Below are 27306 nucleotides of genomic sequence, written 5' to 3' on the forward strand. Positions count from 1 at the left end.
GAATGGGTGCAGCTACAACAGCACTCAAGAAGCTTGACACCATCCAGGACAAAGCATCCTGCTTGATTGGCACCCCATCCACAAACATTCACTCCCTCCACCACCGACGCACAGTGGCAGCAGTGTGTACCATCTACAAGATGCACTGCAGCAACGCACCAAGGCTCCTTAGACAGCACCTTCTAAATCCACGACCTCTACCACCTAGATGAACAAGGGCAGCAAATGGTTGGGAACACCACCACCTGCAAGTTCTCCTCCGAGCCACACACCATCCTGACTTGGAACTATATCGCCGTTCCTTCGCTGTTGCTGGGTCAAAATCCTGGAACTCCCTTCCTAACAGCACTGTGGGTACTCCTACCCCACATGGATTGCAGCGGTTCAAGAAGGCAGCTCACCACCACCTTCTCAAGGGCAATTAGGGATGGGCAACAAATGCTGCCCTAGCCAGTGGCGCCCACATCCCATGAATGAAAAACATTTTTAAAAATTGGTCCACCTCTTTCCCCAGCACCAAATCCAGCAATGCCTCCTTTCTAGTTGGGCTGCGAACATACTGATCAAGGAAGTTCTCTTGAAAACATTTCGGAAATTCCTCCCCCTTCTTACCATTTACTCTAACATTATCCCAATCAATATTAGAGCAATTAAAGTCCCCCAATATCACCACTCTATAGTTCTTGCACATCTCTGTGATTTCCTTGCAGATTTGCTCCTCAATCTCTCTCACTGTTTGGAGGCCTATAGAATCTGCGTCATCATACCCCTTTTGTTTCTCAACTCTTACCAAATGGATTCTGTCCTTGCCCCCTCAAGGACATCCTCCCTTTCCAACGCTACAAAGTCTTCTCTAATCAGTACTGCCACCCCAACTCCCTTTTTTCCTTTTCTGTCTTTTCTGAACATTTTATATCTTTGCATATTAAGCACCCAGTCCTCGCTATTTTTAGGTCACGTTTCCATTATTGCCACTACATCATATTCCCACACTGCTATTTTTGCTTGTAGATCACTAACCTCATTCACCACACTTTGTGCGTTTACGTACATGCATTGTAATTGTCTCTGTGTTCCTCGTAATCCTTCTCAGCCTGCTGCTATCGAATATGGAACTACTCCCTTCTCTAGTACTGTCCAACACTCTCTATGCATCATATTCCTCTTTTTTTTAATTCTATATGCTGGTTCCCACCCCCCTGCCAATTTAGTTTCAACCCTCCCAATCACACTAGTGAATCTCCCTGTGAGGACATTGGTCCCAGTTCTGTTGAGGTGCAACCATTCCTTTTGAATAGGTGCCTTCTTCCCCAGAACAGGTCCCAATGCCCCAAGAATCTAAAGCCCTCCCTCCTGCAACATATTTCAAGCCACACATTTATTCTCCCTGTCTTCCTATCTCTACTCTTGCTAGCACGTGGCAATGGGAGAATCCAGAGATTACTATTACCTCCGAGGTCCTGCTCCTGAAAATCTGACCTTAGGACCGCAGTAGCTGCTCCTGCTATGTCGTTGGTGCCAATGTGTATCACAGCTTCTGGCTCACTCCCTTCCCCCTGCAGAAAATTCTGCACCCTCTCTGTAATGTCCTTTACCCTGGCACCAGCAAGGCAACACATCATGTGGGACTCACAATAACGGTTACAGAAATGCTTGTCTGTCCCTTGACTATGGAATCACCTATAACAACTGCATTTCAGCACTTTGGTGCTCCCTCCTGTGCAGTCCCATGCCCATTGTTGCCATCGCCTGGACAGCACCCCTTCAAGGTGTTGTCACTCCCAGTAACTTTTACCAGTTTTGATGAAGGATCATTGAACTGAAGCGTTAACCCTGTTTCTCCCTCCACAGATGCTGCCACACCTGCTGAGCATTTCCAGCATTGTCTGTTTTTAGTCCAGAATTGGAGGAGTGCAGAGATCACAAAGGTTGTGGGGTTGGAGGAGGCTACACAGATAGGAAAGGGCAAGGCCATGGAGGGATTTGAAAACAAGGATGAGGATTTTAAAATTAAGGCATTGCTGGACATGGGGCTAGTGAAGGTCAGCAAGAACAGGTGATAGGTGAACAAGATTGGGAGTGTTAAGATACAGGCAGCAGAGTTTTGAGTGAGCACAAGTTATGTAGGGTGGAAGGTGGGAGGCTGGCTAGGAGAGCATTGGAATAGTCAAATCTAAAGGTAACTGAGGCATGGAGGAGAGTTTTAGATAGGGAGGGTGAGCCTTTGGAGCGATTTCAGCGCAAGGACGAGAATTTTAATTTAGGCCTTAGGGAACTGGGAGACATTGTAGGTACATGATGAACTTGGAGAAGGCAATTGGGGAGATAGAAGAGAAGATAGAGAAAGGAACAGGGCTAGGGCAGGGGGAGCAGTACCAGAGTCAGCTGAATGGATGGTCTCAATCTTAGTCAGAAAGAAGTCCAGGGTTGGCAGTGAGGGCGTAGGGGGATGTTTAAAAAGATGCCTGGTATTGGAGAAAGGACGTTAGCATTATCTTTGATCTATTGGATAATCCTGACAGTAAATGGTTTTGGCAGAGGAGAGTGAGGGCAGTTTACTGTTACTTGCATGCAGCCCATTAATAACATCATCCGAAGCCATAGGATCAACTTCCAAATGCATACCAATGACACCACCCAGCTCCACCTTCCACCACATTGGGAAGGTCCTCTTCAGCCCATACAAACTTTGTACGTTCACCACCAATTCTCCCTGGCCATTGTCTCAGTCTGAACCAGATTGTTCAGACTGACATGGTTGACCACTGAAATTTTGCTTCAATGCCTTTCCACTGGTATCCGATTGGGTGGTACTGCACTTGTGTAATTTCATTCATATCTCTCCTGTCATATCCAGAGAATCATCTGCAATGGCTTTTCTACTCCTTTCTGCACTGTTACCTCTGATGTCCTCTAAGGATCTATCCCTGACCCGCTCCTTTTTTGAATCTACATGCTTACCCCTTGACAGTGATGAAAAATGGCAATATATTTCCAAGTCAGAAAGCTGTGTGACCTGGCGGTGTGGTGATCCCATGTGTCTGCTGCCCTCGTCCTGTGGTATAGGTTGTGGGCTTGGGAGGTGCTGTTGAAGGAGACTTGGCAAGTTGCTGTAGTAAATCGTGTAGATGGTACACACTACAGCCATAGTGCGCCAGTCGTACAGGCAGTGAATGTTTAAGGCGGTGGATGGGGTGCCAATCAAGCGGGATGCTTTGACCTGGACGGAGTCGAGCTTCTTGAGTGTTGTTGGAGCTGCACTCAACCAGGCAAGTGGAGAGTATTCCATCACATTCTGGACATGAGTCTTGTCGATGGAGGACAGCCTTTGAGGAGTCAGGAGGCAAATTATTCGCTGCAGAATTCTCAGCCTCTGCCCTGCTCTTATAGCCACTGTATTTATGTGGCTAGTCCAGTTCAGTTTCTGGCCAATGACAACCCCCAGGAAGTTGATGGTGGGGGATTCAGCGATCGTAATGCCGTTGAATGTTGAGGGGAGATGGTTAGATTTTCTCTTATTGGAGATGATCATTGCCTGTCACTTGTGTGGTGTGAATGTTACTTGCCACTTATCAGCCCAAGCCTGAATGTTGTCCAGGTCTTGCTACATGTAAGCATGGACTGCTTCAGTATCTGAGGAGTTGTGAATGGTACAATCATCAGCAAACATCCCCATTTCTGACCTTATGGAGGGAAAGTCATTGATAAAGCAGCTGAATATCAGTCTTTGTCCTCTTTTCTTTCTCTTTTCTGTTTTTCCTTCTAGCTATTCCCAGCTCTTTTTCTCTGCTCTTCTACTTGTCTGGCACTCTTTCTCTTCTCCCCCTGTTTTAAGTGAGGGATGGCAGGCGGCGTAGGAATCTGGCCTGGGCTGCAGGTTGCTGTTCCACTTGTGATTGCTTTCAAGTTATAGGCAGGAGAAGAGTTTTTAAGTTGTTGGCTGGGTAGTGGGATCTAGCAGTTACACAAGCTGGTATTTTGAAGGGATCGGAATGAGATTGAATCAGGGCAAAGCATACCACGATGAGACACCGTGTCATAACATCACCTACTGTGAATGACTGAAAAGTCAACATCTGGGCTTGGGTTTTCTGTTTCTGCGCTAGCCAACTCATGATTTTTCTGCTCAATCACTTCAGTAGGAGGATAATTGCAGGTTGCTGAGCACAAAAGTGGAAAACTCAGTGCATGGCAAACATTTTGGAAACCTAAACCAGTGAAAATGTTTGGATAATTTTAGATCACGGCCATATAAAATCAAATTGCTTGTCAATTTTCCAAAGTACAATAAAAAATAATCATTAGGGAATCAATTCTGAGCTTCAAATTCCAAGGACTTGGCTAATTCTAATTATGCCTCTAGATATCTTGAGTACCTTTTGAAAATTTTCTGTTGTGTGTTTATGTAAACATACTGCCAGAGGAGGTAGGTCTGCACCAAACATTTTCATTTTTTGTGTATGAATATCTTGTATTGCTGTCATATTCTTTTTACCTTTTTCTGGGTGAAATGAACATTGATCTAAAAGGGCTCCACAGCATAAACTACACAAAGACTTTTCAAAATGAAATTTTAAATGGAAACACATCTTAAGTGAATATTCCATTGAAAGGTTTTGTAAAAAATAGAACATAAAATCCACAGACTCATGTATCTATCTTGCCTCAAAATAGTTGTCTTGTATTGTGATCACCAGACTATTCCTGCTCTTGTTTTGGAACCACTGCAGTGCACAGATGATGTGGGATTCTTTGGGAGCATTGGATACCACTGAGCAGTGCTTTTACACTATTCTTATAATAAAATATGATCTGTCGGACTGCAGTATGTGATGGAAAGTGCAGTTTTTCATTTTTAAAGCCGAGTTTTAACTACTTAGTATAAAATCTACAAAGTCTTGCCAACAGCATGCATGCATTCCCTTAAAATGCCATTTTACTTCCTGTAATTTTTTGGACAAACTTTGAGTAACCCTTCCATCAACCATAATTGCAGTCATGTTTGTTATAATTAGCCCAAATTTATATTGACCGAGACATACCTAACTGTGTCATTCGTCCCATGTGATTGACTGCCAGCTTTGTCCTGCCAACCCTGTATAGGACCACAGAGAATTCAAGTGAAGAAAAAGAATTGATCAAGTTAGATGCAGATTTAGCAGTATTCAAGTTTTAAGCAATCGTTCTAATAATTTGGTATGATGTCCCTGTCTTTATTAATCAGCTCATCCCTGGCATAACCAAGAGCGACATCTTGGAAAAATGTAATGACTGCCGCTTCACACTGAAGTCTTGCAATGCTAAGTTTGGTGTCGTTTTAGCAACACATTTGTAAAATGTTTGATTTAGTGACTAACAATATAAAACTAGATTTCTTTGAAACTATTAAAAAGTAACTAACTCTGTAAAAGCTTTTACAAGAGGGTTGTCCAACCTTTTCGCCTGAGGGGGCCACATTGCCAGTTTTTGTCTTTCATTTCGGAAAGATAAAGGCACGAAAAAATGACCTTACTGTTAATCAAACAAAAAAAAAGTGCATTTTTGTGAAGAAGCTTTAATTGAGAAAGAAGATTCATTTATTGACTTAGTTTCTCATCACTATGTTGGAAACTGATTTAATGAGATATCTGGCATTTTCTTATTTGCACAAGTAGTCAGTGTTTGCCCAAACGTTTATTGCAGCGATGCGGAGTACTCCGGATAGATGACCACCTGTCAGGAGCAGTCTTGATCACTCACCCTCTGTCCTCTCCCGCGCGCGCTCGCTCCCTCCCTTTGTTCTCCCCCGCGTGCGCGCTCGCCCCCTCCCTCCCTCTGTCCTCCCCCGCACTCGCTCCCTCTGTCCTCTTCCCCCCCCCCCGCGCATGTGCGCATGCTCCCTCTGTCCGTCCCCCCCTTGCGCATGTGCGCGCGCTCCCTCTGTCCTACTCAGCGCGCGCTCGCTCCCTCTGTCCTCCTCCCTCCCCCCCCCTCCCCAGTGCACACTCGCTCCGTCTGTCCTCCCCCGCGTGCTCGCTTCGTCTGTCCTCCCCCGCACGCTTGCTCGCTCCGTCTGTCCTCCCCCCCACCCCCGCGCATGCGCTCACTCCCTCTGTCCTCCCCCGCGCGCGCGCTCCCTCTGTCCTCCCCCGCGCGCGCGCTCCCTCTGTCCTCCCCCGCGCGCGCGCTCTCTCCCCCTCTCGCTCCCCCGCGCTCTCTGTTATCCGTACCCCAGCGCAGCTTACCCTAACCCCCAAGCGCGCATTCTCTGTCTCTCTTCCTCCCTCCGTCTCTGTTCCCCCAACTCTCGGTTCCCCCTCTCCCCCCACTCCCCTCTCTAGGTCCCTCCCACACCCTCTCCGTTTCCCCCCTCTCTCCCTCTTTCCCCCCCCCCCCCGTCGCTCTCTGACGGTTGCAGAGAGCAGCAAGGCGGTGTGGTTGGTCAGTTTTTTTTATAAATCGCATAAGTTTCACAGCTGACAGGTGCTGGGAGTAGGAACAGCGCTTAGTATAAAACACCCCTACCCCATTGACCTCACCATCTCATATGGCCTCACCACCTCCAAGGTCTGACCATGGATATGGTCATCTCCACCCACTTTGTTTTCTGCATGCCATCCATATCTGTCGATCTACTTCCAACCGTGCCAAATTTACTCTGTGCCCAGGAAAATAAATGCCTGCAGCTCTCTTATCAATTCACTCTTTAACTCCAACTCCCCTTTCTCTGGCTCGCTATCGGTCACAACTTTACTGCTGCTGTTGTCCGGTTAAACGGCTTCCTCATCCCCATCAAGTTATTTATATCACACCTGTGTTGTTTTCTTGGTAAATCTCCCTATTTTCTACCCTTAATTCGGATTGCTATAGTCTTGACTACATCCGGCAAACACTAGAGGATTAATCTGCATGAAATCCGGCAGGACTGCAGTGGAAAATGTTGGAAAATGCAAACGGTGAGTCCGAATGGCACTTCACTGTCGCATGGGGGATTCTTTTCTCTCCCAGGAAGAGCTACTGCTGATCACTGCTTCCTCACCTGCCACATTTAAAAGGCAGCAGAGAAGAGGGAGCCTGGGAGCCTAATGGATTTTTTCTGTCCCAATTGCTGTCACGTGCAGGGGCTACCAGTGGAAGGTGCTGGTAGTCCCAGGAAATGAAGGAGAAGGCCCAAATTTTCTTCATTCGAGAGTGATGACTTTTTAGGGGCCTCCTGTCAGCTCCAATGACGTACAACCATAGGAAAATTATGGCACAGAAGGAGGCCATTCAGCCCGTTATGGCTTACTGGCTGCCCAATCTAATCCCACCTTCCAGCACTTGGCCCGTAGCCTTGCAGGTTACAGCACTTCAGGTGTATGTCCAAGTATCTTTTAAAAGAAGTGAGGGTTTCTGCCTCTACCGCCATTCCTGCAGTGAATTCCAGACCCCCACCACCCTCTGGGTGAAAAAGTTATTCCTCATGTCCCCTCTAATCCTTCTACCAATCACCTTAAATCTGTGTCCCCTGGTAATTGACCTCTCCGCTAGGGGAAACAGATCCTTCCTGTCTACTCTAGGCCCCTCATAATTTTATACACCTCAATTGAGTCACCCCTCAGCCTCCTCTGTTCTAGGGAAAACATCCCTAGGCGATCCAATCTTTCCTAATAGCTGCAACTTTCAAGCCCTGGTAACATTCTTGTAAATCTTCTCTGTACTCTCTCCAGAGCAATTATGTCCTTCCTGTAATGTGGTGACCAGAACTGTGTGCAATACTCCAGCTGTGACCTAACCAGCGTTTTTATACAGTTCCAGCATTACATCCCTGCTTTTGTATTCTACACCTTAACCAGTAAAGGAAAGCATTCTTTATGCCTTCTTCACTCTATCTACCTATCCTGCCACCTTCAGGGACCTGTGGACATACACTCCAAGGTGTCTCACCACTTCTTCTACCACTCTCAATATCTTCCCGTTTATTGTGTATTCCCTCGCTTTATTTACCCTCCCCAACAGCATTAACTCACACTTCTCTGGATTGAATTCCATTTGCCACTTTTCATCCCACTCAAGCAAACCATTGATATTCTGGAGTCTATGGCTATCCTCCTCGCTATGGTGCTTTGTCTCTCATTTAGAAGAGGTACACATGGCCAATTTTTGTGTTGTCAGCAAATTTCCCAATCATGCCTCCCACACTTAAGTCCAAATCATTAATATATACCACAAACAGCAAGAGACCCAGTACTGAGCCCTGTGGAACGCCACTGGAAACAGCTTTCCATTGCAAAAACATCCGTCATACCTGCTAAATCTGTCAACCAAAGTTTTCAGTGCAGGTCTTCAGATACCTCGGCCACTTTAAAGTTCCTCGACACCTTTTGTGCTGTAATGATGTTCCCACTGTTTGGATTCTTCACTGTTGCATTGACAAGTGCCCTCTTGTGGCCTCCTATGTAGCTTTTAAGAAATATTTATCAAATGCCAACTCTGTTACCACTTATTTTGAGGTTGTTTCTATGAAATACAGATGTAATCAATATGAAATAAAAAATCAACAGTATGTCACTTGGGCCCACTACTAGTTTTTCAGACTTGAATGGTGATCAGAAAAATGGCCAGTTATTAAAAAATACGACACTGGCCACTGTTCAATCCTCCAGAACACATTCAAACTCAATGGAGCCCTGAAATATAATTTCCAGAGCCTCAGCAATTTATCTCAGGATGTGAGAATATATCCTATTGGACCATGGTGCTTTGTCTCTCATTTAGAAGAGGTACACATGTTTAAAGGAGACAGACTTAACCCAGGTATCTGGTTAGCTTAATATATGTGGAAGGGAACATTTAAAAATCTTTAAGGAAGAAATTGTTGCATATCTACAGAAAAGGAAAATAGAAGTAGTCGGAATAAATTTCATAAAAGATCACAATTGAAAAATCATAATAGAGTTCTTTGCACTGGTAATAGATGTGATGGATGGGGAAATGTATTGGATGTGGTGTACATGGACCTTCATTCAGAAAGCCTTTTTCAAGGTACAGTACCACACTGGAGACTGGGAGAAAATTAAAGGGTGTAGAATTAGGAGCCGAATAATACTTTTAATTGATTTCTCCTTCCCCAATCAATGAAGTTAAACTCACTAACCTATAGTTTGTGGTTTGAATCTTTCATAAAATAATAACACACTCACCTGTTTCCGACTGTACTCTCAAATGTTAAATTTGGCTCTGCTGTTTTACCCACCTTCATCTCCTTATTTTTGCTTATACCATTCTCCTTCAGATGTGTAAGCAACTTAGTGGTGTTTTCATTTATCTGCCATACAAGCAATAGATCCAGTCCTTACATAGTTTAAAAACAGATGAAAAGTATCTGCTGAACTCTTGCCATTGATGCCGTCTATAATTTTGCCCAAGTCACCCTGCAACAGGCCTGTTTTTTTGCAAACTGGCCTCTGTCTAAGCCAAAGAATGTTTTCCCATTATTTTGATTATGTTCAGCTATCCTCCTTCATAGATTCATTTTAACTTGTGTAATATTTCTTTTTGTTTACATTAACTGTTTTTTATACTTTTCAAAGGACAACTACTCAGTTGATGGTCCTTAAAATACCTTTAGTTTTAACACAACTTGCCTAACTAAATCCCCATGAAGCTACTGTGGCATTCTCTCATACACTTCTCTGTACATCCTTTCATGAGTTTATTTAAGATGTCTCATTTCTTCTGTGTGTTGCAATGCTCATCATATAACCCCCTCTCCAATTTAACAGACTCTGTCTCTCCATTTCTATAAGTTGAGCTTTGTGGCACCAAAATGCGGCACTCTCTAAACAGATTTTAAATCTTTTTACATGATTTTACATGACTAGGAAGGGAATAGAGGGATATGGGCCCCGGAAGTGCTGAAGGCGTTAGTTTAGGCAGGCATCAAGATCGGCGCAGTTTAGGCAGGCATCAAGATCGGCGCAGGCTTGGAGGGCCGAATGGCCTGTTCCTGTGCTGTACTGTTCTTTGTTCTTTAAAAATGTGGTACGAATCAACAAAGTGTTCCATCACCTCTAGGTTGTCTTTCAACTGTGGTTCATTACTGAACACTGTCTAAAATACTTTCTTTTTATACCTAAAGGCCCATTGTGGAAAGTTTGCTGTTCTTACTCCCCCACACTTTTTAAACTTGTGAAGGATAACAAAATTAACACAACATTTTTACAGTTATATTAGAAGAAAAAGGGCAGTCAAAGATAATGTGGGTCCTTTAAAAACAGATGTGTGTAATATTGTAAGTGAAAAGGAAATGGTAGACTCGTTGAATAATTACTTTGTGTCAGTCTTCACAGTAAAAAATAATATACCTGACATTCTAGGGAAACTAGTAATGGATCAAGAACTGGAACTCGCTTAAGTTAACATAAGCCAAAAAAAGTATTTAAAAAAACAATGGCACCAGTGACTCCCTAAGTCCCCAGGACCTGATGGTTTCCACCCCAGAGTTTTAAAGGAAGTAGGTGATGAAATTGCTGCTTTAGCCATGATCTTCCAAAGCTCTTCATTCAAAAATTGTCACTTTAGATTGAAAATTGCAAATATAACTCCTTTATTTAAGAAAGGCGAAAGAGAGAGAAACCAGAAAATTATAGACCTGTTAGTCTAACATCTGTTGAGAGGAAGGTATTGGAATCTATAATCAAGGACAGTGACTGAGCACTTGGAGAAATTTGAGCTGATTAGAGAGAGCCAACATAGGTTTGTAAAGGGTGGGTCGTGTCTAACAAACGTAAGTGAATTTTTTAAGGGAATGTATATGTGGCATGGGATGAGGATACATCGACAAAATGCAAGGTTAATGATAACAGCTGTGAGCATTTTGGAAAGTTGTATCGTTATTTCATTCTATTAATTGAATAAAACTAATTTTTTGTGTGGTCTTTAAAGACATGAATTCATGTTTGGCTACTATTTCATTTTTTTGAATGCACTATTTGTGAAGCTCAATACATTTGAAATATAAATGACTAGATTTCAGTATACATGGGCACTGTTATGAGTTAATATTGGCCCAGAAGATACTACCGTATTGGCCTTATCACATTTGGACTAAAATTAAAATGCACGTGAATGAAGTTATATTTACTAATGTTTCATTATTGTTTTTATAACTTTGTATTGTCTCTTAGAGCACGAGAATTGTTTTTGTTAGAAAATACATGTTATTAGTTGTATGATAGCAGTTGTTTTAAACAGATTTTCATAACATCTGCCACAGAAAGACATACTGAATTATATGTAGTTGTCAATCAGCTATATATAGAATCTTTTAATGATCACAAAACATCTTCTGTAATTAAATTTCAAGTAGTTAGTACCCTTATTTCTACCATAAAATATTCTTAATATAACCTTTTGCTATTAATGACTCATTAAGAAATTAACTACCAGACTATAAAAGCAATGCAACACGAGCAACATATGTTGTTACTCTGGATATTCTACAAAAATGAATTGAGAAACAGCATTTAGTATTAGTAGTGGTATGGATTGGTGACTGAGATTTAGAAAATCTATATTAAAAAAATTGGGCAGACCATGAATGATTCTCCTGCATTAGTTCTTGCAATTATTGTCACTGTTGATTGATTGCATATCAATAACTGAACAACGAAAGTGATTAATTCCTCATTGTTTTCGAAATGGTGAAATTACTTCTATCCAGAAACAATATCCAGGGTATTTAAGAGAATAATGGATGTAAACTCGAATGTGCCCTATTGTGCGACTGAATAAATTAATATGGAGACAGTTGATTTCAAATGATGCCTTAAGTATTAAAACTTAATATAATTGCATTGAGCACTATGGCATATTACATTTTGCTTTGAGGTTTTTACGGTAATTATGGAGTATATTGGAATGTTGAAAGAATGCTTTTCAGGGTAACGTAATGGATACATGGGAAATTTATAGGTTAATTAACTTTGTGTGTAAAATTTACACTTATTAGTATGATGGACCTGAAGATAGGTATAGATGATGAAGGCTTTTCAGCTCACCTTGGCTCATCCAGTCAGATAGACACTACAGTTTCCTCCAACCGCACCCCCCCCCCCCCCCCCCCCCACCACCCCTCCCACCTTTCCATCACAGCAGCCAACTGTTCCTTAAACTATTCAAGTTCTTTCCTCCACTACCCTATTGAGAAGATCAGTTAATATGCTGATCACTCTGTGTGAAGAGAGCTTCCTGACATCGATCCTTCATTTACCTTACGGTAGTTTAAATATATGCCCTCTTGGTGTAATTTCACAGAAAGTAGCATTCTGGGTTTGTCTTTATTCTAAACTTTCATTACCTTGTATATTTCCACAAGGTCCCCTCTCATTTGCCACCTTTCAAGGCTGAAAAAGTGGTTTCTCCAATTTTATTTAATCCTAGTCAGGGCTACTAGCTGACAGTGATTGTGAAATACTGTCTTTATTGCATGAGGTCTATATTTTTTGTGAGAAATTTACAATTAGAGTCACTGATTTATGATCCTGAATAAAGTCAAATTTTATTATAACATGGGTCTCTGAGATTTTCCGGGAATTTTACATGTTTTGTGGATTGCCTTCCGTAATTTTTTGTTTATGAAAAGTGGACATCTGTGATCTTGCTCTTAACTTGTTCCTTGGAAGCTGGGCATTAGTCTCATTGTTGTTCACTGTTCAATATTTGTTGGTTTGAAAGTTGCCCTTGTGTCTTGATGGCCAGAATTGGATACAATGCTACACCCGTGATATGACCAGTGGTTGCAGTTTTAAACATAATTTCCCTCTTCTGTGCACAATGCATTTTAGAGCTAAAAACAGGAAGTGCTGGAAATACTCAGCAGGTCAAGCAGCATCTGTGGAGAGAGAAGCAGAGTTAATGTTTCAGGTCTGTGACCTTTCATCAGACCAGTTCAGTTAAATCTACTTCTCTTTCCTCAGATGCTGCCTGACCTGCTGAGTATTTCCAGCACTTCCTGTTTTTATTTCAGATTTCCAGCATCTGCAGTATTTTGCTTGCATTTTAGAACTATCTTGATCATCAAACTCTTAAACTTATAATGCTTGCAATTTTCCTTTTGAGAAATCAACAATTGTGAAACATCTTGCGATTTACTACAGAAACAACTCAAATGACTTTTTTTTATTTGTTTATTCGTGGGACATGGGTTTCGCTGGCTAGGCCAGCATTTATTGCCCATCCCTAATTGCCCTTGAGAAGGTGGTGGTGATTTGCCTTCTTGAGCTGCTGCAGTCTTTGGTGTGTAGGTACACCCACAGTGCTGTTAGGAAGGGAGTTCCAGGATTTTGACCCAGCGACAGTGAAGGAATGGCAATATAGTTCCAAGTCAGGATGGTGTGTGGCTTGGAGGGGAACGTGCAGGTGGTGGTGTTTCCATGCATCTGCTGCCTTTGTCCTTCTAGTTGGTAGAGATCGCAGGTTTGGAAGGTGCTGTTGAAAGAGCCTAGGTGAGTTGCTGCAGTGCATCTTGTATATTGTACACACTGCTGCCACTGTGCATTGGTGTTGAAGATGGTGGATGGGGTGCCACTTAAGCAGGCTGCTTTGTCCTGGATGATGTTGAACTTCTTTTGTTAGAGCTACACCCATCCAAGCAAGTGGAGAGTATTCCATCACACTCCTGACTTGTGCCTTGTAGATAACGGACAGGCTTTGGGGAGACAGGAGGTGAGTTACTCGCCTCATAATTCCTAGCCTCTGACTTGCACTTGTAGCCACGGTATTTGTACGGCTACTCCAGTTCAGTTTCTGGTCAGTGGTACCCCCAGGATGTCGATCGTGGGGGATTCAGTGATGGTAATGCAATTGAACATCAAGGGGAAATGGTTAGATTCTCTCTTGTTTGAGATGGTCATTGCCTGGCACTTGTGTGGTGTGAATGTTACTTGCCACTTTTCAGCCCAAGCTTGGATGTTGCCCAGGTCTTGCTGCATCTGGACACGGGCTGCTTCAGTATCTGAGGAGTCACAAGTGTTGCTGAACATGGCATCCCCACTTCTGGCCTTATGATGGAGGGAAGGATATTAATGAAGCAACTGAAGATGGTTGGGCCCAGGTTACTATCCTGAGGAACTCCTGCAGTAATGTCCTTGCATTGAGATGATCGACTTCAATAACCACAACCATCTCCCTTTGTGCTAGGGGTGACTCTAACCAGCGGAGAGTTTTTCCCCTGATTCCCATTGACCAGTTTTGCTAGGGCTCGAAGCCATACTCAGTCAAATGTTGCCTTGATGTCAAGGGCAGTCACTCTCACCGCACCTCTGGAGTTCAGCTCTTTTGTCCATGTTTGAACCAAGGCTGTGCGGAGGTCAGGAATGAGTGGCCCTGGCGGAACCCAAACTGAGTGTCAGTGAGCAAGTTATTGCTGAGCAAGTGTTGCTTGATAGCTTTGTCAACGACCCCTTCCATCACCTTACTGATGGTCGAGAGTAGACTGATAGGGTGGTAATTGGCCAGGTTGGATATGTCCTGCTTTTTGTGCCCAGGACGTACCTGGGCAATTTTCCACATTGCCGGGTAGATGCCAGTGTTATGGCTGTACTCGAAAAGCTTGGCTAGGGGCACAGCTAGTTCTGGAGCACAAGTCTTCAGTACTATTGCCAGAATGTTGTCAGGGCCCATAGCTTTTGCAGTATCCATTTCTACCCTTCCTACCCTCTCTGCAACCTACAGCCATTTCTTGATATCACGTGGAGTCCTCTGTTGTTTCCCCAGGACATTAGTGAACCAGATGGGTTTTTACAACAATTGACAATGGTTTCGTGGTCGCCATTAGACTAGATTTTAGTTCCAGGAGTATTAGTTCAGATTTCACCACCTGCCATGGTGGGATTCGAACTCATGTCCCCGGAGCATTAGCCTGGACCTCTGGGTTTGTAGTCCAGTGATATAAGCACTATGCCACCACTTCTTATGTAACATATTTCAAAAGGGACCAACAAGTGACTTCAATAGTTTATTCGTTTTGCTTTTCATGTGTAAATATTCAGAAGCATTCAGTGTAGCATTCAAATCTGACTATTGTTGAATTGTCTTCTGATTTTAAATTTAATTAATGATGTGTGTTACTGAGATCTATGTGAATTGCAACTGATGTATGATCATTTTGTTTAGAAAAGATCAAAGGGCTTTGAAAGTTTTTATTGACCTACAAGCTTGATCCTAGGTTAATGTAAAGATTTTATTGAGAGCCCAAAAAAAATGTTTGTCCTGAAGAAAATGTTGCAGACCAGTCTGAGGCTGAGTATTGCAGAAGGTTTTTCATCCCTGGTAAAGACAGATACTTACCTTGAACATACAAAGCTTTCTGATGGTACATTAATTTGGTACATTTAATTTGGTGCATTAATTTAAACAAACCCATGATGCATATTTTTCTGTTCCCTTTTAGGTTCTGATACTGCCCTTCCTACCCTCTCTGCAACTTATGCACAACCCCACCTCCCCATCCTTTCTCCAGCTTTCCCCATGCAACCTGAATCCAAGGACTCTCCCCCGCTCCTGGATGAAAGACTGCATCAGTCTGTCTTGCAAATTCCTGAGGATCTGGGTACTTTTTGCGGTTGATTCATTTTTTAAATCTCTCTCGGGATTAATTTAGTTGGTTCATTGATTTTTCTGCTTTCAGAAAAGATATGGTGCAAACAGCCTCATTAGTCTGCATTTTTATCACAGTCTTTGTGATTTACATTTGAAAATCCCAAATCAGATTTGAATTACCTTAATGTTGCACAATGAACATATCTGCAAGAAAACAAAAAAAACATTGAACATTGAAATTATTCTTTCAATATTGATCCTTTGTTGATACCAGATACATCTTAATGTAAGTTTCATGGGTTTAGGGATCAAAATGTCAGCAGCTTTTATGAAACTGTGTGTTATGAGCATGTTGCAGTCATAGTAAATATGATTGAAATTATTTGAAATAGTGGGCAACGGCTGGTCACTGAAAAGTTGAATTCACAACTCTACATAATTTGTTATAGCAAACCAGAATCAAATCTCCAAAAAAAACAAATTTAGTTATTCAGTTAGGTTTACTGTTATATAAATATAATGAGCTTTGAACATGTAGAATAAGCAGCCTCACTGGACGGTTTCACCATCAAAATGAACATAGCTACTTCCAGCCCAACTGCCTGTTGTTTAATTCTGGCTGCCCTTCTAGTAATTTTAATAAAACTTGCTGCATATGTGAGTTGACATTTCAGGTCGATGCCCTTTTGTCAGAATGCTAGTTCTGACAGAAAGTCGTTGACTTGCAATGTTAATTCTGTTTCTGTCTCCACAGATGCTGCAAGACCTGCTATTTCCAGCATTATCTGTTTATTTCAGATTTCCAGGATCCACATATTTTGCTTTTGCCTTTTTGCATAGTTCAAAAAATGCAAAAGAGAGATATGACTTCATGTTTATTAACATGCATGTTCAGCATATTGATGTCAGTACAGTTTTAAAAAGCTTTTCCTCCACTTTTTTCATTAATGTGTGATACCACTTTCAAGATGAAACCTCCCTGCTGTTGGGTGTCACATTGCCATATTTTGCTGCCTGTTGGTGAAATATGTAGGACATATTGACTAGTGGGTGTTAAAGAATAGATTTTCCTATTCTTGCACCTGGGCATATCAGATTGCTTGTGCACAATACACAGAGAAAAATCAGGCGGAGAGAATCACATGGCTTATTTTGCAATAATTAACTGATGTCTAATTTTCTGTCAGTTGGGTCGGCTCACTATTGGACATCTAATCCTTCCTGCCCAATGTTTCTCCATGCTCTGCTCCAGGCTATCGTACATGCCCAGGAACAGGAGGATCTGAATGTTCAGGTGGCTATGAAATGCAGTTCCGAGCAAAGGTCTTTCTGAAAGACCTGACATTCAGTCCTACAGTTAATAACCTTTTCTTGATCATAATAAAATCATGGGCTGTATTTCTAAAGTTCATTGGAAGTGGAAGTAGGTGCGTGCACACTTTGAAGATCGCGTTCTTGGGGGTTGGCACTGGGTCCCGCTGCCTCTGGAACGCAGCGCCATTTTTAAAGGGACACTGGGAGGGAGGGAACGGGAAGCTCGCACGCCTCCAATTAATTACCTGTTGAGCTCATTGATGAGCTCATTAAAAGGCTTGTTGGGAGCAGTTTTAGAGTTTCAATTGAAGGGCACAGGGAAAACATTATGTCTGGAGCACAGCAGGGTGTAGAGGATGTAAACAATGCGGAGGGCCATGAGGGCTATGGAAAGGCTGAATAACATAATGCCGAGGCCTAAAATAAAGCTCAGCTGCTCCAAAAGTGCCACAGAGTAGCCATTGCAGAAAGACTTACATTTGTTAGTGGTGAGTGGTAGAAATCTGGAGAGGGACGTGAGGCCACTGGCATCACCTTGGGCAGCTGGGGTTGGCAGGGGAAGATCTGTTGAATGCATAAATCCCAGCTGAGGGAGCTCCGATGGAAACAAGCTACTCTGACCTTGGACAGAGTAGTCAGGATGAGTTTCAGCAGATGCAGCCTCCTGGACAGCATGAGGCCAGAGGAGCACAGCAGGGGGCTGCAGGGGGAAGAGGATGCTACCCAGGACATCAGGTCTACTGCCCAAGAGTCAGCTATCTGCAAATGACAGAGCACCGGTGCCATAGGAGGCTCCGTTTATCCAGGCAGATGGTCTCAGACATTTATGCTTTGATTCACAATGACCTGAAGCCTGTCTTGTCCCTTGGCAGTCCCTTACCTGCAGCCATCAAGGTCACCATTGCCCTGAATCTTTATGCAACCGGGTTGTTCTAGGGGTCAGCAGCAGACCTAGGTGGCATCTCTCAGTCGGCAGCTCACCATGCCATCAGGCAGGTCATAGATGCCATATTCAGGAGGGCGGGGGAATACATCCACTTTGACACAGATGGTCCAGTGCAAGCACAGAGGGTTTTGGGCTTTGTCTCCATCCCTGGATTCTCTCAGTTCCAGTGCATGATCGATTGCACCCATATAGCCATCAAGGCACCGACAGACCAGCCGGTAAGATTCCTGAACAGTAAGGGCTACCACTCATTGAATATCCAGCTGGTCTGTGACTACAGGAAGCAAATTTTGCAGGTCTTGTTTCTTGGACAACTATCATGACTGCTTTATCCTGCAAGAGTCACAGGTGCTGCATCTTTTCAGGGCCACATCCAGACACCATGGGTGGCTGCTGAGAGATAAGGGTTATCCCCTAAAGAGGTAGCTCCTGACACCCATCTGAAATCCAGATGTGGATACAGAGAGGCGCTACAACCAGAGTAATCTAACACGGACCTGCATTGAACAGACGTTGAAGATGCACTTCCATTGCTTTGCCAGGTCAGTTGGTGCCCTCCAGTACCAGCCAGCCAGTGTCCTGTATGATGGCCATCTGCTGCGCCCTGCACAATATGACACTGCAAAAAGGCCTACAGATGGGTGAAGAAGAGGAGCCATTGCACCTTGGAAGAGGTGGCTAGCGACTAGGGAGTGGAGGATGCCCGGCGATGCCATCACAGACCTCAGGGTGAACTGCACTCTGGCATGGCAGAAAGGGCCACACTACTTCAGCAGCGCTTCATTTGATTGCTCCCGAGTCTTTGCAGTTGATGACCCAAAAACTCACTTTCCAGCAAAGAGAGCTATTGTACCGCTATGTCCCATAACTGCGAGATCCCATTGCCAGCCACGAGCATGCAGAATGAGGGTTCCTTCACCAACATTGTTCAACATCACCAGGCATGGGCACATCGCATTCCCAAGGCCCCACGTTCCCCCCCCCCCCCCCCCCCCCCACCTACCCCACAATGCTACATTCCTCTTCTGAAATAAAATATGCACACCTATCAGAGCGATAACAAACAAGTTACACTCTGATGACAACAAAAGAACAGGCAAATGTGTGGAACAGCACCCAGCTGACCTATTAAGTGATTTCAACTACGTGGCGCCTTCTTTTCCCCAACACTTCTAGAGGGTGCTCCCCTGTGGCAGAGGATGAGGTAGAAGCAGCCTGCTCCCTATTCTCTGTCTCAGGCTGAGATGCTTGTGGTTTCTGCCCTTGTCTTGGAGATGCCCTTGGGGGCTCCTCCACAGGCTGCTCTGTAGGGCCTTGGCACACAGGTGTTCTGAGTTGAAGGGTGTCACTGGTGCCCCCAAGGATTGGCCCCTTCATCTGCTGCTTCGACTGTCTCAGCCCTTTCCTGGCACCTTTGGATGCTGGATGCCACCAACTGGGAGGCAGCTGGCATCTGCTCTGAGAACCTTGAAGCCATCAGTGACGCTGAACGATCTATGCCAAAGAGAGTCTCGCTCTTTCTGTGCATATCAGTGCCCTGCTGCTGCACCCACTCAAGAGTGGTGCTGCATTTGGCTCTCCAAGAGCTTCCCAGTCTCTCAATGGAGGAGCTCATGTGATCGAATACCCGAGTCATGACAGAGCACATGTGCTGCTTGAACTCCTCCATTGCCTGCCCATGCTTCCTCAAGGCCTCAGGGAACTCTGAGAAACAGGAACTTCATCTGCCTCTGGTTCTCGAGGAAGACCCTCCTTATTTGTGACACCCATGGCACAGCAGCTTCACCCAGCAAAGTATCACTGTGTCTGTCCTCAGTCCTCCAAAGGAGACTGCCCACAGCTGACTCTGCCTCACGCTCCTCCTCCTTCTCATGTGTGATGTGAGGTTCACCCAGTGCTCCCCTTTCTGTGCTAATCTGGGGCCCACATGAGGTGATTGTGTCTGTGCTGGTGGAAGGTGCCGAGGTATGACCTGACTATGCGGGTTCCATGGAATCCCCCTCTGCCGAGGATGGCGGTGCCGAATGGGCAGGTCCGCTTAGCTCCCTCTCTGCAACTGGCCCTGTGGAAAACACAAGAAAATGGAAATGAGGTCTCATCCTACTCAACAAGTTTCCCAGCACAACCATCTCCTCTGACTACAGCGGTCTAAGTTCCATAGCACACATTGGGCAGGAGTCTCGTCCATGCCCTTTACCTCAAGAAAGAGCTATCCAAATAATTAACTTGCTTGAATTTTTTGGTGAGGTAACAGAGAGGATTGATGAGGGTATTGGGGTTGATGTGGTGTACATGGACTGCCAAAAGGCATTTGGTTAAGTGCAACATAACTGGCTTGTCAGCAAAGTTAGAGCCCATGGAATAAATGGGACAATAGCAGCATGGAAATGGAATTGGCTGAGTGACAGGTAACATAGGAAATAGAAGCAGGAGTAGGACATTCCGTCCCTCGAGTCTGCTCCACCATTGAACCAGATCGTGGCTGATCTTCTACCTCAATGCCATTTTCCCCACACTATCCCCTATCTCTTGATATCTTTACTATCTAGAAATCTATCGATCTCTGTCTTGAACATGCTCAATGACTGGGCCTCGACAGCTCTCTGGGTAGAGAATTCCAAAGATTCACCACCCTCTGAGTGAAGAAATTCCTCCTCATCTCAGACCTAAATGGCTTACCTCTTATTCTGAGACTGTGTGCTCTGGTTCTAGACTCCCCAGCCAGGGGAAACATCCTTCCTGCATCAACCCTGTCGAGCCCTCTAAGAATTTTGTATGCTTCAATGAGGTAGAGTCATAGTGAAAAGTAATCATTTAAAACCTCCCCTACGTCCTCCAGGTCCACACACACATTGTCACTTTGGTCCTTAATGGGCCCTACTGTTTCCCTGGTTATCCTTTTGCCCTTAATATACTTGGAAGGGGGTTGGGTGCATAGCATAAGAGTATAGTTGAAATACTTCTGATCATATATAATTGGCCAGTGTTCTTTGAAAGATAGTTATTTTTTAAAATTTGCATATAATAAAATATAAGTACACAAATAAATATATTTAGAAGTTAAAATTAGGATTTAGTGTGAAATCTGCTTTATATTTCAGTTTGAAATATACTTGAAAATATGTACAACTGAAACAATGATCCTGATGCAGCAGAAAATATCCAGTAGGGGATGCTAGATTCAAATCTAAACTCATATTTGAAACTCAGACACTCTTTGAAGCGGCTAATGTCTGGTATCATCAAAATCAATTTTTAATTGTCTTTAACATTTTCATGGAAATAAAAATTTTATCAGAATTTCTTTGGCAGATGCAATATTTACTTTTTCAAAGACCAATTAGCACTTGACAAAAGCACTTTTCATTTTTTCTAAGCTATGGGGTCGATTTTCATTTTCACCTGGGCAGGGCTCTGGCAGAGAGAATTGTGTGTCCTTTATAGAACCTGGCTGAATGTTATTCTGTTGAAATCAGTGGAGTGAAAATCGAGCGAATTCCGTAAAGTGCGGATGATCTCTACAAATTACTGCCCAGCAGCACCATATAATTTTCAGATTTTCATCCTCTCAGAATGCACTTGTCTGCACAATGAAAATGAAATGTTACCATTGTATGTTGTTTTTTTAAAAAAAGCTAGTCATTATGGATTTGTAATTCACTATGTTGTCATTTTTTCAAGCTTAATTGGAGAAGTTGATGATGGTTCTCTTTATAAATCTTGTTTTAAAATCTTGTGTTGTATAAATTTAACCCAAAATGTAATTTGGCCTCTTAGAAGATTGAAACAATAATAATAGATATTTTAGATTCCAAATGTCAACTCTCCCTTAAATTTTCAACACTTTTGTGCCACGTTTTTTGGAAATTAGAAAGTACTTAATTTCGTCTATGCAACATCATTCCTTTCATTGAGATTAATGAATGCTGATAATGTACTGTTCAAGTATATACATAAGGACGTTATGCAGACATTTTATGCATATCTAGTCTAGCCAAGAATACATCTTTGGCTTGACTTTGTTGTCCCTATTGTTGTCTACACTAATGGTATAGTCGCAGGTATTTCTTTCAATGCCCAGCCTAATATGGGGGCAGAGATTGTAATGTGTAACTATTTGTGTCTCAAACTTTTCTGGAATTCATGAATTAATGCTACAATGCACATGGGATGTACTTGAACCCTGGACAAAAAAAATTGAGAAAAATTAAAGAAGGAAAAAAGGACATCACAGTACAGACAGCAGGGCAGTCAAATGTACATTTTTTTAAATGTTAAAACATTTGGATCAAGGCTAAGCCAGTCCACAGTAAAACGGAAAGTACGTATAAACCAAGTTAGTTATTGTACTGAGATCTTTGACCAGGACTAAGCAGAGAAAAATCAATGGAGGCCATTCAGGCCAGATATTGGCAGTGGTGCTTGGGGCCAAAATAGCAAATTATTGAATTCACATTAGGAAGTGAGTCGGACATGATTATCAGAGCCCCAAACAATCAGTCAAATAAGAAGAAGCAGACCTTTGGGGCAGTTAAGTGCACAGTGAGAGGATGAAAATGTGAAAACTATATGCTCCTGTTTAGACTAGCCACCTCCCCCCCCCCCCCCCCCGCCCCCTTCAGTATAAAGAGATTGGAGGTAAAATACAAAGGATTACAGACCTCCAATAGGACTGTCCAGTCCTGGATCAGATCAAATAACAAACCATAACCATTATAACCTGATCCAACCTCTTTGACAGGAATGCAGAAAGGAAAACTGTACATGATTAATTGTGTCCTGACATGAACTGCAACTAAAAGTTTTTGAATGACTGCGTAATTTCTTTGAACCACCTTTCATAACTGCTACTTCCACAGCAAGCGAGATGGCATTCATACAAAGAACTGGAAGACTAAAGTGTTCACAAACAACTCAAGGTGAACTGAATCACCTGTTCATGCATGCAACAATTTGCACTTATCAAGCCCATTTCAAGTTACAAAATAATCCCAAAAGATTAGAAAAGGGGAGAGCAGGAGTGGAGGTTAGAGTTGTTGTAGAGGTGACTGGAGTCATAGTTAAAGAGAGAGGATTTAAGCATGAGTCAAAATGAAAAGAGATGCAGAAAAATGGAGGGGTTTAATAATAGAATGCCACCAGTGGTGATGTTGATTGAGGGGGAAGCTAGAGTTGAAACAGTGGGCTGAATTTTACGAGAGCGCCGCATCTTGTGGTGGCGCGCTCTCATCTCAGCGGTCTGCTCAGATATAATGTGCTGTCACTGAGCCCCTGCGATATTACGCGCGGGGACTCATTTAAATGGAGGGGGCTGAGCGACAGCCCCCGATGATGAGGGGGCGGGCACGGCATCCCTGGCAACGGGATCCATGCCACTGCATAGGTGCCAGCGCCATTTTTAAAGGGCTTCAAGCCATTAGCAAAAATTTGAATATTTGAAGTTATATTATCATTCATTTTTGTAAAAAAAAATTAAAAGCTGCAGGCCCTTTCCCAACCCCCCCGAAGGGTTTTTTATTGACCTATATGTCGAGAATCTATTTCCAACCTGAATTTCCACCCCCCCCCCCCCCCAACTCTTCACATTTACCCTTCAACCCCTTCCCACCATCCCCACAGCCAGTAAGTGTTTTTCCCACTCCCCCCACCTTGCAATATTCACTCCTGCCCCCTCCCCACCAGTATCGCGCCTGGGAACTCTGTACTGAGTTCTGAAGGCGTGGACTTCCATTTGGCAGCCGTAATACCAGTGTGGGATGGCCGCCGGGGCCATTTGCATGTTCTTTTAATTAATTCTAATATTTAAATGAAGGTCCTGGTGGACCTCTCCCCAAGTACTTTACAGGCCTCCCCGCCATGACCTATGACGTCGAGGGGCTGGTAAAATTCAGCTCAGTGAGTCTATAGAGAGATTTATAAAGGATGGCAAGGATTTTGAAATATATTGGTGAGGCAGGAAGTTGGTGTAGGTAGAAGACGATAGAATAGTAGGTTGTGAGGCTTAGTATGGGATAATCTGACAACTGCAGACTTGGATGAGTTGGAATGTGTCATGGTTATGGCTTGGAGAAGTCAAATGTACAGGTGGTAAAGGCATTAAATTACTTTTTAAGAGGTCGCAGGGCTGAGGCATGAATGCAGTACATTAGGGTCACCACTATGATTGCATATCAATCCGTTTTGGTTTTCGCACTGAAAACCAACATGAAAATGAAAATCCCAGCCTGCTGCAATGTGACTTGACTAAGCTAGCTAGCTGCTCAGCACTCTGTCCGACACTGATCTATACAATATCAGACCAGCAACAATATAACCACATTGGCAAGTGGCAGTTGTAGTGGAGAATGTTCACTTGTCCCTCCTGAGGATTTGTGCTGTTTGTTCGTCTTGGAACTGCAGATCAACTAGTTTCACATTGCTTAACCAAAGTCACACAATTAAAACTGGATATCCATGTCTTTCATAAAAGAGATGAAATCACCAGGCTTACAGAAATCAATATAGACAGAGCTTTGAAATTGATTTCAAATCAATCAGAAAGGATTCCAGCCTCAGTGTTATTTTTTCCACTGGGAAATCAAGTTGAAGAGTTAAGACTCATAGTGCAAGATGTCACCAGTGTTGAAAAGTGTAGAAGACAACACCTGTGTTTTTGAAGAGATGCTGGTTAAGTAAAGGGAATATAGTCGATGTAGTATAAATAGATTTTCAGGTGTCCCAGGAGGCTTATTGCACAAATGCAGGTGACAGATGCAGCATTACAATGTTGTAACATACATTTGGTTCCACAAGTTATCAGTGATGGTTTACTTATCTAAGAAACAAGTCTTAATAAATAACTAAACATAGGCTTGGGAGGTCCAAAGATAATTCAGTTCTCTATATTATCATTGATATGTGAATCCTACTGTTGAATGTTTTAATCTGTCATGATTTCTCTGGACTAAACATCAAAATGCATTGTTTCATTACAGCATTCTGTTTGCATATTTATAAGTTGAGAGGGGAGAAATTCAAGTTGTGTACAAAATGTAATGCATTTTCACATTTGTGTCCCTGTCAATGCCTCCAAAGTGTACCATTTCGTCGCATTATATTTATGAAGGTTTGGACTGAAAATATATCAGTTGAGTGTTTGAATTCTGTGCCCCAGTGTTGAACAACATATTAACAACAGAACTAATATATTGCTTTTGCTTGTTGTGCTGTGACTTCTCTGAATCATATTCGCCTGGAAAAAATTGCCATACTGTTGTTAATATTCTAAGAATTAATATAATCGCTGGGGGCTAGCATGATTGTTGTGCAAGAACTGCAGAATGCATCATGGCCAAACAATTAAAGTAGCGTAAACTATGTTCTGACATATCTTTATTTTAATCTACAGACAGTAGTGAATACCTTGCAGATGAGTGCAGTATCATTGCTGGAGGAAACCTCACTGGTTGGCATGCTGATGCAGCTGCTGTGCTATGGAGAAGAATTTTGGGCATTTTGGGAGATGTCAACTGTATACGCTGCCCTAAAATCCATGCCCTGGTCTTCGAGTATTTATATGAACTCTGGCACAAATTGTCCAAGGTATCCTGATTTTTCCAAGTTTCTCTGATACAAAATACACAGTATGTTTACATTATATCATGACTCACATCCATAATTGGTAAATAGGGAGCTGGTTAGCAGGGCATAATGATAATTACCTCCTTAACATGTAACCAAACACAATCTCAAAATTTCACAAACTGTCACAAAGTGCTTTTAATAGTTTTGATCCACCATTTACCCCATCAAATATGTTTAAACATTGAACATAATGAAGTGTTTAATAACTGCTATTTCGTAGTATTACCATTTATAATAATTGGAGTTTTGTGTTTGAAGATACTTTAGGCCAAACTTTGCTGTAGTAGGGTATGTAACTGTACCTGCTGTTTGACATCCCCTTGCACATTTAGGTTTTTAAATTCTTTGTGACAAATTGCTGAATATGTGAGCTGATAATGTTGCAATGAGGGAAACTGCATCTAGGACCTAAATGAACAGGGCAAGCAACTGTATCTCCTGAACCAATCAGATTGAAAGATTGAGAAATAAAGAGCACAAGGACTGAGAAGGAAAAGTACAGAAAGAGAAATAGAGGGAAAGAAAGATTGGATGAAAGCAGAGAGAAAAAAGACAAAGGAAAAGTAAAAAAATTACATTTTTAAAATCTCCAGAACAATTTACAAGAGAACATAAAAGGTACTTAGACTTGAAAGGACTTGACTTAATTTTCTCTGGTGAGTTTAGTTCATACCTACTACACAAATACATCAATTTCAGATTTCAGTTGTGAGCCAGACAACTTTGTGAAAATAGCATTGCGCTAACGATGGAGAGGTGCATAGTAACTTTTGGGTATCCACCTTTTACCATGCACCTGTCCCTCACCTGAATTTTATGTACTGTTTGCATGTAAATAATGGTGAGAGCCATTAGCCTCATTGTTATTTTGAGGGCAAAATCAGGTCCGATGCCATCCATTCGCTAATACAGATCTGTAATTAGAAAATCTGCTTCTTGAATGCCATATAGATATGCAGTAGTTCTGGACTGATTTTTTTTAACATTTTCACATAAATTGGATTTGTTTGCATCACTGAACGTTTGAGCATTGAGTAGAGGAACAAACTTTTGTCAATATTTGCTTCTGTGGAAATGAAATAAGATGAAGTCAAAATTCAAAATCACTTTGTGAAATGCTGATCTGATTAACGTTTTAATCGACGTAAACATGGAAGGTTTCATTGAACACGTGACTAATTGGAACATGCCTTTTAAAAACAATTGTTGGTTCAGTGTCATGAACTTTTATTTTTTGATCAAGTAACAAGGAGGGTCAATGAGGGTCGCATGTTTGATGTAGTCTATATGGATTTTAGCAAGGCTTTACCGAGGCCCCACATGGCGGACTGATAAGTAAACTAAAAGCTCATTGGGATCCAAGGGAAAGTGGCATGTTGGATTCAAATGCTCAGTGGCAGGAAGCAAAGGGTTATGGTCAATGAGTGTTTTTGCGACTGGAAGGCTGTGGGGTTCCGCAGGGCTCAGTGCTTGGTCCCTTGCTGTTGGTGTATATCAACAATTTAGTATTAAATGTAGGGGTCATGATTGAGAAGTTTGCAGGTGATAGGAAAATTGGCTGTGTGATTGATAGTGAGGAAGAATGCTGCAGGCAGATATCAGTGGACTGGTTAGATGGGCAGAAAAGTGACAAATGGAATTCAATCCAGAGAGGTGTGAGGTAACGCATTTGGGGAGGACAAACAAAGCAAGGAATATACAATAAATGGTAGGATTCTGAAAAGTGTAGAGGAACAGAGGGACTTTGGAGTAAATGTCTACAGAGTCCTGAAGGTAGCAGGACAGGTCGTCAAGAAGGCATACAGAATACTTTCTTTTATTGGTAGAGGCTTAGATTATAAGATCAGGGAGGCTATGCTAGA

At 42.7% G+C, this 27306-nt stretch overlaps 1 protein-coding gene across 10 annotated transcripts in view; it reads left to right on the forward strand.

Annotated features, from left to right (window-relative positions):
- The window catches only part of ralgapa2 (Ral GTPase activating protein catalytic subunit alpha 2), a 616204-nt gene that overhangs the window by 277769 nt on the left and 311129 nt on the right, over positions 1-27306 (forward strand). For 9 of the 10 annotated variants that reach the window (XM_068044400.1, XM_068044396.1, XM_068044394.1 and 6 more), the window contains 2 exons: positions 15413-15571; positions 25209-25402. In XM_068044400.1, coding sequence (XP_067900501.1) covers positions 15413-15571; positions 25209-25402 — 353 coding nt within the window. The remainder of the gene's footprint in view (positions 1-15412; positions 15572-25208; positions 25403-27306) is intronic. The other variant, XM_068044401.1, reaches the window with a different exon arrangement.

Source organism: Heterodontus francisci, chromosome 13, assembly GCF_036365525.1.
Source record: "Heterodontus francisci isolate sHetFra1 chromosome 13, sHetFra1.hap1, whole genome shotgun sequence".
NCBI lineage: Eukaryota > Metazoa > Chordata > Chondrichthyes > Heterodontiformes > Heterodontidae > Heterodontus > Heterodontus francisci.